The following is a 19,180-nucleotide window of genomic DNA, read 5'->3' as shown; positions in this document are numbered from 1 at the left end:
TTGAAAATGGTTCTTCCTTACAGTGATCAACAACCCAAACCCCCATCGACCTTCCAAGGCTGAGGTTCTGCCTCCACTGGCATCTGGGAACCTCAAAGCCCGCACAGCCCGTTTAGGATCGCAGACAACCTTATGGGCCTGAGCACCAACCCCTTCCTCCACTGAAAGCCCAGCTGTCCTGAGAAAGAGCCGACGGTAGTGTAGCCTTGTCCAACTTTATTGCTCACAGGGAACAGGAAGCAGAGGAGGGCGGGCGCGGCAGTTCACAACCATCCCGCTCCCCTGGGGCTGGCCACCCGGACCCTGCCGCCGAGGAGGGGTCCTGCGCGGCGCTCCGGGGACCCCGGCCCCCGCGCGCACACACTCGCACACAGACAAATAAATACGGCCCGACGGCGCGGCAGCCCGGCCGCCGCTGTCCTTCGGGACCGAAGAGCCGCCATACCCTTCCTGGTAAAGGGGCGCCAGCGGCCCCTAGAGGCCGCCGCGGCAGCCGAGGGGGCCCGGTCGTCCGGAGCGCACGCCGGGCGCGGCGACGGAAAAGCCGGCTCCCCGGGCGCGGCCTCAGCTCAGCGCGCAGCGTTCGCGCCGGCTCAGCTGCCGGCTCAGCTTGCGGCGCCGCTGCTCCAGGCCGCGCTCCAGGCGCTCGTCCTCCTCCAGGGCGCTGCACGGAACGGGTGCGAGTCAGCCAGCGGCCGGCCAGACCAGCGCTCCCGGGACTGCGCCCCGGGACCCTCCCCCACCCGCGCGGCCCGGCCCCGCCCCACTCACATCCGCTCCTTGTGGTCCAGGTCCCGGACCAGCTCGTCGCGCTGGTTCACCAGTGACACCAGCTCCTCCAGCAGGAGCTGCTCTCGGTGCTGCTGGGCCGCCGTTTTCAGCCAGTCTGAGGGCGGAAGAGGCGGAGGGTCAGGAGGCGCCGGCCGCTGCTCTGTCCCCGGCCCCAGCTCCTCCGGCCCCAGCTCCCACCTTCGATGGCCAGCATGGCCCGGAGCTCCCGGCTCAGCAGCTCGAACCTCCGCTCCAGGTCCTGCTCCTCGATGCTGGGGGGCGGAGGTGCCAGGTCAGGAAAGGGGACCGGGAGGGAAGGCCCGGCTCTGACCACTCCCTGGCCCCCACCACCTCACCACCAGTTCCCGCGGAGGGCTGGGCGAGGGCAGAGCTGTGTCCCGGAGTCAGTCCTCTCCTTTGTTCCAGCTGGTCCCCAATTGCTGAATGTTTATGTTGTCTCCTCCCATTTCCCACCCCCTTTTTTAATTTTTAATTATTGATTTTAGAGAGAGAAACATTGATATTGTTCCCACTTATTTACTAGTTGCTTCTTGTATGTGCCCTGACCTGAGATCAAACCCACAACCTTGGAGTAGCAGAGGATGCTCTAACCAACTGAGCTACCCGGCCAGGGTGCCCCACCCCTTTTTGAAAATAAAAAAAAGCCTAGACTGGTGTGGCTCAGTTGGTCGAGCATCATCCCGTGCACCAGGAGGTTGCCGGTTCAATTCCCAGTCAAGGACACATGCCTGGGTTTCAGGCTCAACTCCTGTAGGGACTGTGCAGAAGGCAGTCAAATGATGTTACTTTCTCACATCAATGTTTCTCTCTCTCCCTTCTCCCTTCCTCTCTCTCTAAAAATCAATAAAAACATTAGGAGAAAAAAAAAGATCTCCATAGAAAGAAGAAAGCAGTGAGTCACTCTAACCAAAGTAGCTAGGCTTCTCAGCTCTGTAGGCCCTGGGTGGGCCGGGTGGGGCCTGGACAGTGAGGGGCCAGCACTCACAGCAGCTGCAGCTGGTCCTGCCTCCGGATGAGAGCGTTCTTCTTATTGACCAGTGTGAACCACTCCTGGATCAGCACCTCCTCCTGCAGCCTGTTGGCACCTGAACCAGGCCTGGACAGTCACCAGGCCTGCCATCATCCCCAGTGGGGTCAGGGAGGGGGCTTGCTCCCTATGGAATCCCAGAAGCCAGAGCTGTGTGCCTCTAGCAAGCTGCTTCCCTGCTCAGGGCCTAAGCATGCCCAGTTGTAAATGAGGGTGAAGAACCCAGTCTTGCCTCCTCCCAGCTCCTCCCAAGGTCAGGAAGGGCTGAGGGACTGGGCAGATCTGGTGGCATGTGCTGGGGAGTGGACTCTAGATGCCTCGCCTACCTGACTCCATAAGGCTCCTCAGCTGTGTCTCCACCTGGGCTGCCCGCCCATCTATCTGCCTCTGCTCCTGTTCCAGGGCCTGTAGCTCTGCACACACGTACTGACTTGTGTCCTGGAATCGTTGCTGGGGTAAAAAGGGGGGGCAAGGAACAGGGTGGGTTCAGCCTAGGCCCTGCCTAGGAAGTACCCATTCAGCTCCTCCCACCTCAGCCCACCTTACCAGCCCAGCCTCTTCTCCTGGGATTGGGGGTGGTTCCTCCGATGGGGGACTCCCACCTGCAGGCAGAGACCAGGCTAAGACACCTCCAACTGACACCTGCCCCCAAGAGGTCCCCAATGCAGGATCTATGAGCAGTTTGAGCTGAGCTGGGTCACCACCCCTTCAAAACTACTCACCAGAGGGCTGCTGTGGGGCTGGGGCTGGGGCTGGGGCTGGGGCTGGGGCTGGGGCTGGGGCTGTGGGTGGACTGAGCACAGAGCTCAGGCCTTCCTGTGGAGAAAGGAAACAGTGAGGGATTAGAGGGGTTCCCCAACAACCCAGCCCTGGGGCCAGCCAGAGCCTCAATTACATAGGGAAGGGCCCTCAATTCCACACCCTGCCCACCCCATCTGTGTCTCCAGTCCTGCATGCACAGCACCCCAACCCCTACCCCCTCTAGGAAGAGTACCTCCTCAAAGGAAGGCCATGGCCTTCACCATCCCTGGCCCTGTGGTCCTGGGCCAGTCCACTCCCACTCTGAGCCTCACCATCATTTCCTGGGGCCTCACAGGGCTTTGGTGAGATTTAGGGGTGAAAGGCTGTGAAGGGGCTGGGGCCTCTCCTTCCCTCTCTTCCATGGAACTCCCTCCGGCCACCTCTGACTCCTCTCACCTACTGTTGGCATCTCCATCATGGCCAGGGCCTCACACAGTGACACAGAGCAGGCCTATGGCCACCCTCAGCCAGCACCTCCACCTACTGACCAAAAGGGGGCGCTCTCCTGCTATTAATTCCTATGCCTAGAGTCAGCCCCACTTCACATATAGCTCAGAAAAGAACAGGTTGGCTGGAACTACCAATTTTAGCCTGGAAGGGCAGGGCTGGCCCCTGATGTGCCCTGCCCCTGGTGACTTCCTGGGGCAGTCAGACCTAGGGACCCCCAACTTTCAGCTCAGCTGATAGCCAGGCCCCATTGATGGTTCCTGCTCTGGCTACCTTTCTAGGTCACAGAGCAGGGAAAAGGGGTTGAACCATCCGGCTGTGCACCTCCTCTGAGAGGGAGCCCTGGACACCCCTTGCTTAAGTGTCATCTCTCTGGCCTGAGTCAGTGGTGCCCTCCTTACCAGCCACTGCCCATGCTCTGCCTCCTGACTCTACCCTCAAGCCACATTGAAGGGTCTTCCTAAAACCTCCACCACACCTACCTCAGCCCCCAGCCTTATTGCCAGGCCTACTGGCAGCTCCAGCCTCAACTCCCACTACCCTGAACCCCACCCAGATGCTACCCTCGAGACTAGTCATGGACTTTCACTTCCCCAAATAGCTTACTCAGCCTGGAGTCTGCGTACACCGTGACCTTCATGACCCAGCTCACTTCTACCTCCTCCAGAGGCTCCTTTGGGCTCCCATATTGCTTCCTGCCTCCCTGCTTAACCTTCATGCCTCTTGAAGCACCCCCAGATCCCCAGGCTGGGCAGATGCTCCCTCCATGGCCTCCTGGGTTTCCCCAGTCACAGCTCCAACTCCACCCCGTATCCCATCATGGCTGTTGGTTACCCATGTCTCCCTGGCCAGAGGAAGCCCCTGCAGACAGGGCGGGGCCCAGAGAATGCACTCAGAGTACACTGATTAACATAAAACTAACATGAAATAATAGCTGACATTGACTGAGCATTCATATGTTGGGCACTATGCATGTATTGGCTCATTTAGTTTTCCCAAGAAGCCTGGGAGGCAGGGACGACTACCACTCCCACTTTACAGATGATGAAACTGAGGGTCAGAGATGAAGCTCGTACAGGGCCTGGCACAGAGCCCCCCCAGTTGGCTTTTTGCCTGGGGGCTGAACACGTCCACTGGGCCTCTGTGTTCTTGAATGTCAAATGGGAAGAAATCCCAGCCCTGTGTATCCTGGGGTTCCAGGGCTCCAGAAAGGCATCTGGGTAAAAACAGAGCACCCTTTTTAGAAAGCACCCCAAAGTGGTGTCTCAAGGCTACTTTGCAAAGAACTTTCATGCCTTTGTCTCTCATCTTCAGGAAAAGAACACAGAGATTAAGTGGCTTTACCAGGGTCACACAGCCAGTCAATAGTGCTGGGCCCAGCAGAACCTGGGTTCACACCTGTATCAACACCCTTCGCCTCTTTCATCATCTCCCTGAGCCTCAATGTTCTCACCTGCAGAATAGGCATTCCTCCCTGGAAGAGGCGTGAGGAGTCAGTGAGGGGTTGTGGGGGCAGGACAGGCACACAGCAAGAACTCAACCACCAAGGCAGGCAGAGGCAGGACAGTGGAGAAACCCCAACCTCAGCAGCAACTGGGCTTACTCACACCAGCCCTGATGAGAATTCAGTACTTCCTCATGTCTGACCCAAATTCCCCTTCCCACACCCTTACGGGTGGCCCCTCCTCCACAAAGCCTTGCTGAACTGCACCACAGGCCTACTGCCCTCATCATGGAATTGCTTCAGCCCCACCCCAGCTTCAAGGTGCTTGACTTCATCCTGCTCCAGGACACTGGGAGTGTCCACGGGCGAGGCCAGCCCAACATCCTCCCACTGCGCACATGAAGCATGGGGGATGGGAATGGCCAAGGAGAAGTCTCCTCCAGTCCCACTGGTCAAATATCTCCTGTGGGACTGGAGGAGGGCCTGGCTTGGAAGGACCAGTACTGGGACTTGGGCCCAGAAGACTGTAGGATGGAGTCTCCTCTCTAATATTTAAAGAGCCACTGACACATTAACAAGGCTGTGTCCAGAAGCCAACAGACAGGCCAGGCCGCGGGTGGCTATGTCCCTCTGACTGCTGTCTAGCACATCTCCTACGTGTGCCTTTGGGGCCTCCCTGTCTCATCACAGGCTCAATGCTGTGCCTGACCCTGCACTCAAGGCTCCTGCTCCCCAGGCTGGCCTCACCGCCACCTGTGGACCTGAAGGGAGATGCCTGGCAGGTCTCTACATGAGACCTGAGATTTCCTGCTGCCACGTTTTTGCTTGTGCGGGTCACTCCACTTTGGAACCACCCCTCTCATTTTCCCCTGGAAACAGGTCTGTCTTATTGGCCTGGCTCAAACAGCGGCTTCTCCCAGAAAGTCTTTCCCAATTTATTCCCTCCTTTCCTTAGAACTCAGGAGCCATCCCCCGGCAGCTGAAGGCTTGGAGTGGCCTGGCTGCTGCTCCTGCTGTCCCAGGCAAGATGACGTAGTGGATGGACCCCTGCTAGAAAGCCCGTGGCCTAGACTTCAGTGGCTGTGAGTCCCTGAGCAAAGCCCTGCCCTCTCTTGGACCAACTCCCCTTCAGATCTGCAGTGACCACGTGACACCCTGGCAGACTCTGACTTGAGACCCACAGGGGATGAGAGGACAAGGACATGGGTGCCCAGCAGGGTCTCCAGTCACCAACCTCCCGTTATCACAGAAAAGAGGAAACTGGTCTTCAGCATGTGGAGTTAGAGACCCACGTGAGAGATTCTTGGTGTTGGGAGGCCCTCACAGGCCCCCTTGAGTACAGAAACCTTGCCCCCAACTTCCAGGGAGCAGCTGCTACTGGTTAACCCTGGCCCCCTGCAGGGGAAGAAAGGCCCTAGCCCACTTTAAAGTCCATATAGAGCACTGCTGAGTGCTGACAACCAGGAGCCTTCTGGGAGCTTCCTTCTATAGCCCATGATCCCACCAACCCAGTGCCAAGACTTAAAAACCACCAGCATATGCCCAAGGCTGGCAGCAATGGTCAGGACCCTTCCCAGGCAGTCGCTCAGGGCCTTGCTGACTCTTCCGCAGGCATCATGGTCCCTCTGATCAGAAAGTGCCTCCCTGAGCACCCAGCTGTCTCCCCTCTCCCCACCAAGCGCCCACATCGTGCCAGCTCTGCCCTCGGGACCCTTCAGGATCTGCTCCGCTCCTGTGCTCCCCGCGACCCCCATACCGCCGGGAGGCACTCACCGCAGCCGCGGCTCCGGCGGTTCCCGGCGCTCCCGAGTCGGGGTCGTCCACCGAGAAGGAGTTGCTGTTCCGCAGCCGCGAGCGCCTCTTCTTGAGCAGGTCAGCGTCCCGCACGTGGGAAAAGGAGCCGTGCGCCCGGGGCGGGGGCACCGGCCCGGCCTCGCCGGTCACTGACGACCGCCGCAGCCGCACGCCGCCCCCCGCAGCCGGCGCCGCGGCCCCATTCACCAGCCCCTCGGCCGGGGGCACCGACGCTCGGGCTCCATCGGCCGGGGCCTCCGCGGAGTGCGCCTCCTGGGCGGCCTCGGCGCCGTGGTCCTTGGAAGCCACCTCGGGGGCTGCCCCTTCCACGCAGCTCTGGGCCTCCTTGGGCTTCTTGGGCTCCTCGGTCCGGTGCTCCCGCAGCCTCAGTGCCAGGCCGCTGGCGTCCAGGTCGTCGGGCTGGCTGGGCTGGGTGCTGGCTACGCGGTATGTGCCGGCGCCGCCGCCGCCCTCCAGCTGCACCAGCTGCAGCTCCTGCCCCGTGCAGAAGGCACGGATCTGGCACAGGTACGTCATGACTATGAGCTTGTCGGGCACCGACAGCAGCACCATGTCCGCCGGCTCCAGCAGCCGCGACACGCCCAGGGCCGCAAAGCCATCGAAGGCCTAGGAACAGAGCGCTGAGGTCAGCGGTGGCAGGTGTTACCCAGACACGCTGTGGCCCCACCCTGGACGGCCGAGGGACCCGACGACCTGCACACCTTCACCCTCCTACTAGGGGAAATATAGGGCCCAGCCTCACATTACCCAGCAACTGCACAAGAAAGAGTGGCTTGGGAAAAACCATCTAGTGGAAATATGCTTTAAAAACCCTACACTGCCCTGCCGGGCGTGGCTCAGTGGCTGAGGGCTGACCTAGGATCCAGGCGATCCGGGTTCGATTCCCGGTCAGGGCACATGCCCGGGTTGCGGGCTCCTTCCCCAGTCAGGGGTGTGCAGGAGGCAGCTGATCAATGACTCTCTCATCATTGATGTTTCTCTCTCTCTCTCCCTCTCCTTTCCTCTCTCTGTAACCAATAAAGATATATTTAAAAAACAACAACAACAAAACACACAACAAAACTATGGAAAATGAACAACTTCAAAGACCAAAAGGCTAAAAGGTGGCAGAACTTCCGAAAGCCACAGCTGAGGCCTGCAGGCCCAGACTCCCCTCCTTCAGACCTTCGGGCCCAGTCCTGCCCTGGGCCTGGCCCTTGGCCCCTCCCAGCCCTGCTCCCCGCATCGCACCTGCTTATTGTTCTGCTTGATGTTGAGAGGGTCGAGGGCGGCATAGTCGCTGTGGAGAGAGCTCTGGTCAGAGGCTTGGCTCCATTGCCGCCCCAGCAGGCTCCCCAATTCATTCCCACCCCCTCCAGCAGCTCACATCTTGTCTGGGTAGAATCGGTGCAGGATGGCACAGAAGGCCAAACCGTTGCGCCAGGATGTAGTGAAGTTGGTGACCCGGACACCACGGTAGCCAGCAGTGACCTCCTGACACCACTCTAGTAGGGACTGGCTGGAGCTGACCAGGGCAGGCAGTGCCTGGGAACACAGGGATGGGCTTAGGGAATGTGAACATGTGCCCTCTGCCCCTGGCATAAAACAGCCCCAGCTCTGGGTGTGTAGGAGTCGCCAGAGACCACTGGCCAGAGCCTTGGAGCCAGGCAAAAGGGTTTCCAGCTCTGGGGTTATCTACCAAAGTCATCTAGATCAGTGGCCCCAGGCAAGACCAGAGATCACCAGCAGCCACACCTCAAGGTCAGCCCAGAAAATCAGCTTAGGGATGTCCAGCTCCATGCAGCCCAGGGAAGACCGGGTAGGGGAGCCAGGGCATCCTGAGAAAGGAAGGGGGGAGGGGGCTCCTTGAAGCTGAGCCCCTGTCCCACCCTACCCAGTTGACCAGGTGGGTCCATGCAGAGCCGCCGTTAGCTCAGCCCCAGGTTAGTGGGAAGCAGAAGACTGGGCCCTCGGCAGCCCCCATCCCTACCTGGCTGCCCGGCAGCCTCCTGTCCTCTTCAGGCCCCTCTGGGGAAGGGGCCCCTGAGGGCCTGGGCATCCCAGCCCCTGCCCCACTGGCCACCTGCACCTCAGCCAGGCTGGCCTCAGCTTCTTTTCCCTTCTGGATTCCCAAGACCCCAGCCTCTGCTTCCAGGGCCTCAAAAATACCAGATTGGTTCTCTGGAGGACCTAAAACCTCCATCTCTGCTTCAGGGGCCTCCTGAACACCAGACTCAGCCTCTGAAATCCCCAAAACCCCAGCCTCCACCTCCTGGACCCTCAAAACTGAAGTCTCTGCCTCTGCTCCCTGGGATCCTAAAACTCTGTGCTTAGTAACTGGGGCCTTTAAAGCCTCACATATGAGGCTCCCCCAGAGCCCAGTCTCTGCCTCCGGGACTCCAGAGATCTTAGCCCTCTCAGCCTCCAAAACTGTAGTTTCTGTCTGTTGAGTCCCCACTGCCTCAGCCTCTGCCATTCCAACCTCTGGCCCTGAGACCCCTGAATCCCCCACCGCTGTCTCCTGGGCCTCTTCTGTCTCAGTCTCCATGCCTGGGACCCCTGAACCCCCAGCTTCTATCTCTTGGGTCCCCAATATCTCAGCTTCTACTGTCTCAGTCTCAAACCCTGCAACCTCAGAACCTCCTAACTCTGTTTCCTGGGTCCCTGCCATCTCAGATTCTACCTCTAGGGCCCTTGAACCCTCAGCTATTTTCCCCTGGGTCCCCAATATCTCAACTTCTGCTGTTTTAGTCTCAAACCCTGTAACCTTAGAGCCCCCTAACTCTGTTTCCTGGGTCCCTAATATCTTAGATTTTATTGCTGAGGCCACTGGCCCCCCCATCTCTGTCTCCTGGACCCCCAACATTGCAGGTTCTGCTATCTCAACTTCTATCCTCAATACCCCTGAGCCCCCTCTTATCTCCTGGGTCCCCAATATCTCAGTATCTGCCATCCTAGCCTTTGTTCCCAGAACTCCTGAAGCCCCAGCCTCTGTTTTCTGGGTCTCCAGTTCTTCAGACTCTGCCATCCCAGCAGTTTCTGACTCTAGGTCCCCTGATCTCACTATCTCTGTCTCTTGGGCCCCCAATATTTCAGCTTCTGCTGTTCCAGTCTCTATCTTTGGGAACCCTGATCCCTCTGCTTCTGTCTCCTGGGTCCCCAAAACCTCTGACTCTGCCATCTCTGTCTCTGTTCCCAGGACCCTCAAGTCCCCAGCTGCTGCCTCCCGGGCCCCCAGATCCCTAGACATGGCCCCCTGGTCAGCTGCGGGTGGGGCTTCCTGGGACCTGCTCACCTGGGGCCTGGTGCTTGCTGCTCCTACAGAGGGGCCCTGCTCCAGGCCTGTCCCTCCAACACCTGAGGCCCCGCCCCTCACCTCTGCACCCTCTCTCTCCTGGTCTGCAGCACCCCGGGACCCCCTGGAGTCACTGAGATGCCTGGTATGCCCCGCAGGCTCTGCTGGGGGTGAGCTCCGGACAGTAGGAGCCTCATCCCAGGTCCTGACTCCTGTCCTCCCCTGAGAGGCCCTCAGAGGAACCTCAGGGGTCCCCTTGAATCTTGCCTCAGACATCACCCCTGTAGCCTCTGGTCCCTTAGTGTCCACATGTCTCATCTTTGACCTCTGTTCAGCAACCACTTGACTAACTTCTGAACTCTCTTCAGCCTCCCCAGCTCTGACCTCTGACTTCGTGTTCACTCTTGCTCCTAACCCCTGCTCAGCGTCCACCCCACTGGCCTCTTGCCTGTCCCAAATGGTGTTTTCCTCAACACTGGCTTTCTGCCTTCCCAGGGAGTCTCTGCAGCCTCCATCCTCAATGCCTGGGCTTGGCCTGGCTCCCTGGGCCTCTGTCCCTTCCTGAGGGCTTGCCTGGGCCTGGGTCTCCCCAGCAGAACCCACTCCTGCTGGGAGAGCCCCTGAGGCTTTGGGGACCTCATCCTTCCCTTGGGGGACTGAGGGCCAGGGGGCATCAGAGCCTTTCCGGAGCCGAGGGGCCGGGACGGGGGCCAAATCCTGGCCTGCCTGTCTTGAGGACCTGAGGAGAGAGCAGGAGGGGACGTTGGGGAAGTCATATGCCCCCCCCCAAGCCCCCACCCCGACCCTTCAGATTGCTGGAGCAATGGAAAGGTAGGTTGTTAGGGGGAGTGCAGCTTTCTAACAGTGGTCAGGGCATAGGGGGTGGGGCTGACTCCAAAGCTCACCTTGTCTCCAGTGGGGTTCTGGGGGGCCTTGGGGCTTCAGGCCCCACCTGGCCCCCAACTACAGTAGCTGGTTCTGACCCCTGGCCCCGGGAGGCCCTGGCTGGGGGCGCAGGGGCACTCACAGGGGCTGGGCTGATATCCTCAGTACCAGAAGGGCTGGCAGCTGGGGAAGAAGACAGAGGGCGGTGCTGAGGCCTGGGCCCTGCGACTGTAGGGCCAGTCCCCATTCAACCCTGGCGAGGGCCTCACCTGCCTGCCCGGGCCGAGCTCGACCCTCCTCTGCCTCCTCACAAAGTGTCTTCAGCTCTCGAGAGGGATCTGAGGAAGGGTTTGGTGGGGCAGGTTCAGCCCAGGGCAGAGCCCTGAAGGTCTGACCCCCTCCCTCCAGTTAGAGTGCTGGGCCTACCTGGGAAACGCCCCAGCCTCAGGGCACCACCCCGGCCTGCGAGAAGAGACAGGCCCAGAATGAAGAGAAAAGGAGAGAGAAAACCACAAGGACAGATGGAGAAAAAGCCTGAATAAGTTAAAGGGCGGGATAAGGGAGCTAGTGACGGAGCAGGAGCGAGGGTGGTGAGCGAGGGCGGTGAGACGGGACTGCAGCCCTCTCCGCGCCTTTGGTGCAGCTGTTAGAGGGCAGGTACAAGGTGAGGGAGGCACCCACTCAGTGGTGAGGAGAGGGCCAGGGGCGCGGGGAAGCGCTAGGAACCACCCTGCAGGACTTGGCTAAGGACCCAGGCCACCACAGGACCGGGGGCCAAGTTTGGACCACCAGGGTGCAGGGCAGGTTGGAGTGATGTACAGTGAGCTCCCATCACGGGGCGCGCAAGCTGGCCCTGCCCCAACATGGCAAGTGGCTTATATATCCACCCTCCCTAGGTCTTGGCGGTCTCAGTCCACACCCATGGCAGGCTGTGAGCCCACCTGGCTGGGGGGCATGAGCCCGTGCCTCCGGGGCCCCTGGACCACTAGCCTCCTCCTCGTCACTCTCAGCAAAGTCGTCCAAGTTGCCCACGTCACTAGGCTTCACGCTCATAAGGCTCGCAAGACTCTGCATGTCATCGTCCCTAGGGATCAGATGTCAGAGATGAGGGCTGGGGTGAGAGGTTGAAGACTAGGGCCAAGGAGGGCAGGCAGGCACTCACGTGGCACGACCTTCTCGCAGCAGCACCCCCGAGAGGGTGAGGCTCAGCTCCGCATGTACCACCTTCACGGACTTGGCCTTTAGCCGCAGCCGCAGCGGAACTTGGGCAGGCACGGGCCCTGCATGGCGGGCCAGGTCCACCTCAGCTGAGGCCAGCACCTTCCGCTGCCCCTTGGACTCCTGTGGGCCAGGGGAAGGGGCCCGAGAATAAGCATCCATGCTGCTCCAGAGTCCCCAAGCCCCAGGCCCCACCCACCCCAGTCACTCACATTCTCAATAATAAACGTCCACTCTTTGGCCTCATACTGGTCCACGTGAGGGTCCTGGGAAAAGGGGGCACTGGTGAGTAAGGGGCTGCTGGGGTAGGGGCAGTGTAGGGAGAAGACCCTGCGCTGGCCCAGGGGGTGTTTGGTTGGGGCCTGCACACATGCTGACCCATCCTGCCTGGGAGGCTCCTAGCTTCTCCTGATCCCAGCCATCTCTCTTAATGCATGTGGCAGGTAAATGTGACCTCCTCCAAGGAGACCTCCTGGCCACTGACGCTAAGTAGGCCCCTGCTGAGGTAGTTGGCCTCACAGCTCTGTTCTTTCCTATTTGGATTGACAACCCACCAGGGAGCCCCTGGAACTGTAATCACCAGCCCAGGCCTTCTATGTGGAGGGTTAGAGACTCACCCTGTATAGCGTCACAGAGATGTCCACATTCTCAGGTACCATCCACACCACGGTGCCCCGGTATGGGTTCTGGATGCCCGGCTGCCAGCTGTGGGCCTACAATGAGCAGTCTGAGTCCTCTCTGAACCTTAACTCTCCCCCTCTCTCTCTGCCTTTGTCGCCAGCCCCCAGTATTTTTCTCTCCATTCTGTGGATTCTGTTCTGAACCTGACTCCACGACCCCATCAGCCCCCACCCGCTTTACCTACACCCCCTCACTGGCCCCACCCCTAACCTGGATCCCCAGTTAACATCTCCCCACCTTGGAGCAGATGCGTCGGTTCCGCCGAGTCCACACCACCACCAACTTATCCGGTTGCCTGGGTGGGGAGGGGGCTACTCAGTCAGGCTACCCAGCTTCTCCACCTCCTGCAGGGTCTTCCCTCTGCCCACATCCCCCTCCCCCAGGAGAGGGCATGGACAGCCTCTTATCTGGGGCCACAGGGAGCAGGGTTGGGCTGCTGAGGCAGGGTGGGGCCCAGGGCAGAAGGGCAAAGGCCCAGCGTGGGTCAGCAGGGATTAGAAGAGAGATGGAGAGACGTACAGAGGTAGGCACACACAGAGACAGAGAGATACACAGAAACACAGCAAGGACCCTGCGAGAGACACAGACCAGGGTAAAAGAAGTCCATTCACTCACAAATATTTGTGGAGTGCATACTATATACTCAGTCCAGTTTAGGGGCAGAGCAGCGCAAAACAGAGGCAAGACCCTTCTGGGGCTCAGGACAACAAAGGTGGGGGAAGAGTGCCAATCAGGAAGAAAAAGAAATTAAGCTGGCTTCAGGGAGAAGGGAGAGAGCCCCTAGGGTTTCCTTAGGATTGGGTGTGGGAGCGCAGGCACAATTGGAGGGATGGGCTGTGCTAGGGCTCCAGGTAGAAAGAATGGTCAGTATAAAGTCCAAGTTTGGGGGGAAGCCCGGGCGTCATAGTGGGGAACAGGGGAGGAGGGGGTCAGAGAGGCAGAGGGTCTGCTTGTTATTAGATGCCCTCCCAGGGCCTTCTATGCCCAGTCTTTGCTGGGCCGAGGGGTCCGGAGAGTCAGCCATGCTTCCCACCTCTCAAACCCAGAGCCTTGGACCCTAGCTTTGCAGGGCCCCTGACTCTGTGAGGGGCAGCAAGGAAGACTTCCAGGTTCTACCTAAGCTAAACAGCATATGCCAGGCAGACTCAGAGGAAAGGCAGAGATGTGAGGAGACAGAGACAAATGAACAGGAGAGAGTCACCTGTGCAGGGCCCAGTCCCAGACACAGAGCAGACAAATGGCTGGGCATTGGAGGAAGAGGGCCCCTTTGGGTTAGTGTCCAACTACTGCCCAGGAGGGTGGGGATGGTTAAGGGCAGCACGAGAGCCCTCCTTCCCTGTAGCCAGTCCCATGCCAGGACACGTGAGTTCACCCAGTTCACTGCCCCTCTGGAGTCTGAGCCAAGACAAATAGCTCATCTGTCAACCCCTGAGGATGCTGAAACCCAGAGAGACTGGGGGGTAGGCAAGGTCACACAGCTGACCCTAGAGGCCTCTGGCCTAGAGCCATGTTCCTTTCCCCAACCCCAAACTACAGCGATGGTTGAGCAAGGGTATCCATGGGGCCTTCTCAGAAAGGGGAAGCGGACAAGGGGTGCCTAGGGAGGGCGGGGCCTGGCCAAGCAGCCTGACTCAGGCTAGGCACACCCTCCTGAGGAGCTTGGACCTGGACAGGGGCAGCTTCCTAACCTGGGCTCCAGGATCAGAAGCCCATGTGCCCCGTGATTCACATGTGTTGACATTGCCCACACCTTTGGCTTGCTGTCCAGGACCATGCACAGTCTCCTGCTGACCTTACTCAGGGTGGTGGGGTAGACGGTAGAAGCCAGAGTTCATGTACCATCCCTGTGCTGTGTTACCCCAGCAGCCCCTGTCCTCTCTGGGCCTTGCTGAAAGGGCTGAACAGCCCTCTGGCTGGCCCAGTCAAGACCAGGAACATGGCAGCTACCTAAGGGACCCCAAGTTCCCTTCCTGCCCCAGCAGCCCTTCCTCTTGGGAGCCTAAATTTAGCCCCCGCCTGGCGGGTAAGATCCCCTCAGCTGTGCCCTAATCCAGCCAAGGGAAGCTGACACCAGTGAACACATATATTTAGGGTGTGACGCAGGGGCCTAGGCAGCTGCGGTGGGGACATGTGAATGAGATGCCCCTGGATCCTTTGGCAGGCCAGGCCAGGTCCTGCAGCCCCACCGGGCCACCTCGTCTTCTCTAGGCCCTCTTCCCAGACCCACGACCTCCTAGGCTCTCAGGCTCCTTTAAGCCACTCCCGCCCACCTCCTCATCCCTCCCAGTGCTCAGTTTCCCCTTTTAAGGACATTGTGGAGATGAATCCAGCCTCCCAGGCCCAGTCTGGCTGAAGGGGGGGAGTCCTCTGGCTCAACAAGTGGGCAGGGGAAGGAGGGGGCAGCATCCTTGCTCTGAGCTGGATTAAGGTCCGTGAAGGCTTCTGCCTCAGCCTGGCTGCCCCACACCTCAAAACTCACCACCTTGAGCTGTCCCTCTGGCCCAAAACATGAGGCCTCTCTTCCCCCCTCCCTGAGCGCAGCTGAGGGAAGTGTGGGCACAGAGATTCTCAGGCCGGGAAGTCCCGACCTCCACTCCCCCAAAGCTCCTGTACCCCCCAGCTCTAGGGGTCCCACAAGCTGCAAGGGCCCTTCTGAGTGTCTGTGCTTGGACAGCAGAGCCCAAGCTGGGGTAGGGGCCGCTTTAGCCATTGGGCTGGGGACAGGGTTCTCTCAGGCTCCCAAGGCCCGATGGGGTCCCCGCCAGTCTGGGGGTCCCCGAGGCCTCCGTCCACTCACCATTTCTTGGTGCACTCCACCACCAGCTCGTGGTAACAGGCCACAAACTGGAACTTGGCGGCCCGCTTGCCCACGCGCTGCAGGCGTTTCCACACCGAGGTCATGGCCCCTGCAGCCGCTCCTCAGACTCGGGGCTCCCGCTGGCTCGCGACCGCTGGCCCCGCCCAGGTCCCCATGGCCTCCCGGGCTCCCAGCCACGCTGCCCGCCCCGTCTATGCCGAGGTGTCTGAGGCTCAGACACGGGGCCACTGTCCGGACTGCCGCCTGTGGGTCCGGCCGAGTTGGCGGGGTCGCCCAGGGCGCGTCGGGTCGCTGGAGCGCAGAGCAGCGAGCGCGCCGTTTCCTGGAGCCGCACCCCCGTCGGAAGGCGGGCGGGGCTCCAGCGGGAGGGGGCGGGGCAGCCGGGCTTCCGGGGCCTTTCACCGCGACCGCGAGTGGGGCGGGGGGGGGGCGGAACCGGACGGCACCGGTCGCTGGGACAGCAGCGCCCGCTCCTTGCGCTCAGGCGGTGTGAACGCGCTTGCCCGGGAGAGGGCAACCAGCGACTTGGTGCCGCCCTCGCAAACGCTGCCAGGGCCGCCTCCCTTCCTGCCCGCAGCCCTGCGGGGTAGGTACTGGTAGACCCATTTCACAGGCTAGGAAGCAGAGACCCAGAGAAGGGAAGAGACTTGCTCATGGTCACAGTGTGAGTCTGGGCCAGAGCCAACTGTACTCAACACTGGGGTGGCAGGCTCCTGTTGCCACCTACTTCTTAACCAGAGCAGGAGCAGAGTCAGGTACCTACCTGGGTGGCTCTACCTGTGGACAGCACCCATTTACCCGTCAGAACCTGACTCTTCAGCTGTCAAGTGGGAAGACAGTCCCAACATCCAACAGGCGGAGCTGGGAGTTCAAATCCTGCCTTCCAAAAAGTGTGTGACCTTGGGCAAAGCACTACCACTGGGGGTCTCAGTTCCCACCTCTGTTAAGTAGGAATAATTATGGTTCCTCCTTCTAGAGCGATTGAGGATGAAACCTTGGAAATTTGTACTTGGAAACCTTATATTTTGCGAAGTTTCATTCAATAGAACCCGTTATCACCAACGGGACTGTTTACTCTCCTGCCCCTGGGAAGTCTGCCTTGGGCGTTAGCCACTCTGTTCACACCTAGATTAGAGCCCTAGCACTTACCAGATCCACCCTGCATGGTAATGAGCCACACACAGGTGTCAAGCCCAGAGTTAGAGAACTGTCCTGGGGCAACACATCAGCCTGTTCCCTCCCCGCCAATGCCAGCCCACTGCAAGGTTTGCGAATGGATGGAAGCCTGGTGCTTGATCAATACTCATTCCAAGCAGGCCGTCTCATCTTCCTGGAGTACCAGCTGAGTTGTCTCCAGGCGGCAAGTAACTGCGTGTGCAGCCAGGCATGCGTATGAGCAACCTGAAAGCCTGTGTGCAACTTCCAGGTCCTCTCCTTTTGGTCTCATAAGTTGTGGGGGTGTTTGTGTGTGCATGCAGGTGGGGGAATGAGTATCCACTATCCCCAAATGTGCAGGCTTCCTCTGGCGGGCCTGCCATGGGTTTGGCTCCCAGTCCCAGCAGTGTAGTCCTCCATTTCCTCTTTAGGAGAGCCTTTTACTTACAAACCTCAAGGTCCCAAGTGTTGTGGGCAGGGCCAGGTGGTCTGTATTAGACTAAGTGAGAAATGGGGGTGTCTGGGACCCCAATCACCACTCACCACCACTGTCTATGCATTAAAGCTTGGGGCACTGCCCCCATCTCTCTTTCAGGGCTTGTCTGGCCTCTGGGGAGGACGGCGACTCCTTCTGCCTCAGCAGCTCTTTCCTCCCACTCATAGGGCACTCACTAGTTTCCAGGCCCTTCCCGAAGGCGCCTTCCCCTCTGGCTTGGATGGGCCCCTAGGCCAGAGAGCTTCGGCCCACCCATTTCCTGTGCTGCCCAACTCCGCCCTGACTCCCTGACTCGGGGTGGAAAATTTCTCTCCTTAAGATGGGCGGTTCCTTCTCCTTCCTTCCCGGCCAGCCAGGAAGGTCCAATTCGAGTGGGGAAGGAGGTTGGGCCCCCAGGCCTCCTCCGGCCAGAGAGGGAAGTGACTCGCCCGCAGACATACAACTGCGGGACCAAGCTGGGCCAACTTGGAAAGCTCTGCAATCCATCTGGGGGAGGATTCACGCCCTGCCAATGCCAAACCGTTTTTTCACTCAGGGTCTCGGCGCCACCTGCCGGCGGAGCACGGCGCTGCACTTGCCAGAAAAGGCTCTCTTCCCGCCGGAGACCAAACAATCAGAACACTGGAACGCTGAGAATATTTATTTATCTATGCGCCCAGGAGGCTGGCCCCTAAACTTAAATATCCAGCACGGAGCCTTGGCCCTCCCGACTGTGGGTGGGTGCAAGAATGGGTCCTGGAGCCCTCGTCTAGGGCAGTGGAACCCAGGGACCAGAAGTGGGATGCCCCTGAGCCAGCAGCTGCCAAGAGCTGCCACAGATGAAAAGGAGATGGGAGCCAGCCACTCATCCCAATCCTAGAGACACCAAGGGAAGTGCAAGATGCTTTGGGCCACACTGCCAGACTAAAGGTTGGCCAACCTGGGGTGCATACATCAAGTGGAGGTCCAGTGCCACGGGCAGAGCCTGTAGCCCAGGTACCTGCCTCAGTGCCAACTAACCTGACAGGAGAGGGGCTTGGCAGCTATGCTTCTTGAGGGACCCAGGCCTTGCCCTCCTGTGGAATGAGATGGTATGGGGGGAAGCAGGCACTATAGCCTGAGTACTTACTGATGGGGCAGTTTCTGAGCCTTTTGCATGGGTATATGCCCACCCCCACCACACTCCCAGCTCTTCAGAGGTTGATGTGGAAGGCGTCTTGCAGCCACTGGTCACGGGCATTGTGCGTCTGGGGCACAGTTAGGGGAGGTGGGTCCGGGGGCAGGCTGGCATCAGGAGGTTCATCATCATCAGATAGGCCAGCATCAGGTGGGTAGGAGCTGTCTGAATGCAGGGAGGATGACAGGTCCTGGCACAGGCTCAAGTCTTGGCACAGGTGCTTGTAGTCCTGGATTGACTCGTATAGGCCCCACAGCTGGCACAGCAGGGACATGTCCAGCTGCCGCAACCCCACCTGAAAAAGACTGAGGGTGGGCTGGGGTTGGGGTGCAGGTCACCCTCAGCCCAAGCCACAGCCATAGCCAATCTTCCCACACTTTCTAAGCACAAATTTTTGTGGACTTAGACACCACCTGCAAGCTATGAATCTTTAGGCAAGTCACTGATCCTTATCTGTAAAGAGGTGATAACATTCATCTAGAAAGATGGAATGCAATAAGACGAGAAAAACATTGAAAAACACGTGGTAACTACTGCCATAAACGGTAACTCTAATTAGTATTGTTATAATTAGTATTGTTAAAGGTATTAGTATATATCCCTTCTGACCCAACCGGCTTCTGCATGTCCTGAGACCCAGGCCTGGTTCCGCTGCCTCTGGGCTCCGCCCCACCTAGGGACTCTCGTGATCGGGAGCATCCCCCCCCCCCCGCCCCCTCGCGCGTCAAACCCCCTGGCCTGGGGCCCAGCTACTCACCATCTCCTTGCGCAGCGCCGCTAATGCTGAGTCGAGGTTGACAGGACGCCGCAGGCCAGGGGGACCGGCGGCAGGTCCAGCGTTGGCGGTGCCTGTGGCGCCGCGGGGCCCTTCAGGGACGCGGGCCGCACGGCTCAGCTCATCGTGGATACGGCTGCGCTGGCTGTAGACGCGCTCCAGCTCCCGCCACGAGCCCCCGCTCGCGTTAAGGAGACCGCTGAGGCCGCGCGGTAGCGGCGGGAGTCCGGCCAGGTCGCAGCCCGCGCCGCCCGGCACCTCAGCCGAGGGCAACCCATTCATGGCCCGGCCGGCGCGGGCGACGATGCCGCCTCCTTCCCTCTAACGCACCGCGCGGGCTCCCGCCCGCAGGGCCCGCACCCTGGGGCCCCACCGGCCCAGCCCAGCCGCAGCCCG

The 19,180-nt window shown here is 59.8% G+C and overlaps 2 protein-coding genes across 3 annotated transcripts; both read right to left on the bottom strand.

Annotated features, from left to right (window-relative positions):
* Positions 1-21: 21 nt before the first annotated feature.
* On the bottom strand, positions 22-15,285 carry EHBP1L1 (EH domain binding protein 1 like 1). The gene is made up of 19 exons (XM_087821983.1): positions 15,182-15,285; positions 12,622-12,679; positions 12,321-12,416; positions 11,916-11,969; positions 11,648-11,826; positions 11,427-11,569; positions 10,755-10,823; positions 10,506-10,668; positions 8,296-10,339; positions 7,693-7,850; positions 7,557-7,605; positions 6,285-6,932; positions 2,542-2,635; positions 2,366-2,421; positions 2,146-2,269; positions 1,778-1,877; positions 970-1,043; positions 772-886; positions 22-664 (listed from the first exon to the last, which is right to left on the bottom strand). The coding sequence occupies exons 1-19, from the start codon at positions 15,283-15,285 to the stop codon at positions 565-567; spliced, it is 4,428 nt and encodes a 1,475-aa protein (XP_087678109.1). The 3' UTR covers positions 22-564.
* Positions 15,286-17,475: 2,190 nt separating this feature from the next.
* On the bottom strand, positions 17,476-19,146 carry FAM89B (family with sequence similarity 89 member B). Of its 2 annotated transcripts, none has more exons than XM_087821982.1 (2): positions 18,767-19,146; positions 17,476-18,325 (listed from the first exon to the last, which is right to left on the bottom strand). In XM_087821982.1, the coding sequence occupies exons 1-2, from the start codon at positions 19,064-19,066 to the stop codon at positions 18,026-18,028; spliced, it is 600 nt and encodes a 199-aa protein (XP_087678108.1). In that variant the 5' UTR covers positions 19,067-19,146; the 3' UTR covers positions 17,476-18,025. The 2 variants fall into 2 exon arrangements, with proteins under 2 accessions (XP_087678108.1, XP_016063769.2); XM_016208283.2 differs by having other exon boundaries at positions 17,476-18,304; positions 18,767-19,144.
* Between the last annotated feature and the right edge of the window lie 34 nt (positions 19,147-19,180).

The sequence above is a fragment of the Miniopterus natalensis genome, chromosome 11 (assembly GCF_054644295.1).
Source record: "Miniopterus natalensis isolate mMinNat1 chromosome 11, mMinNat1.hap1, whole genome shotgun sequence".
NCBI lineage: Eukaryota > Metazoa > Chordata > Mammalia > Chiroptera > Miniopteridae > Miniopterus > Miniopterus natalensis.
Note: the sequence above shows the minus strand (reverse complement) of the source record. Positions and strands in the feature narration are given on the sequence as shown.

Excerpts from the sequence above, each read along its gene's own strand:
- EHBP1L1 (XM_087821983.1), bottom strand. The coding sequence starts at position 15,285 with ATGACCTCGGTGTGGAAACGCCTGCAGCGCGTGGGCAAGCGGGCCGCC. Across the intron at positions 11,570-11,647 it reads CTGCGAGAAGGTCGTGCCAC|GGACGATGACATGCAGAGTC; the intron begins GTGAGTGCCTGC and ends TCTGATCCCTAG. Across the intron at positions 1,044-1,777 it reads CAGGACCAGCTGCAGCTGCT|CATCGAGGAGCAGGACCTGG; the intron begins GTGAGTGCTGGC and ends TCCGCCCCCCAG.
- FAM89B (XM_087821982.1), bottom strand. The coding sequence starts at position 19,066 with ATGAATGGGTTGCCCTCGGCTGAGGTGCCGGGCGGCGCGGGCTGCGAC. Across the intron at positions 18,326-18,766 it reads CGGCGCTGCGCAAGGAGATG|CCCACCCTCAGTCTTTTTCA; the intron begins GTGAGTAGCTGG and ends CCCCAACCCCAG.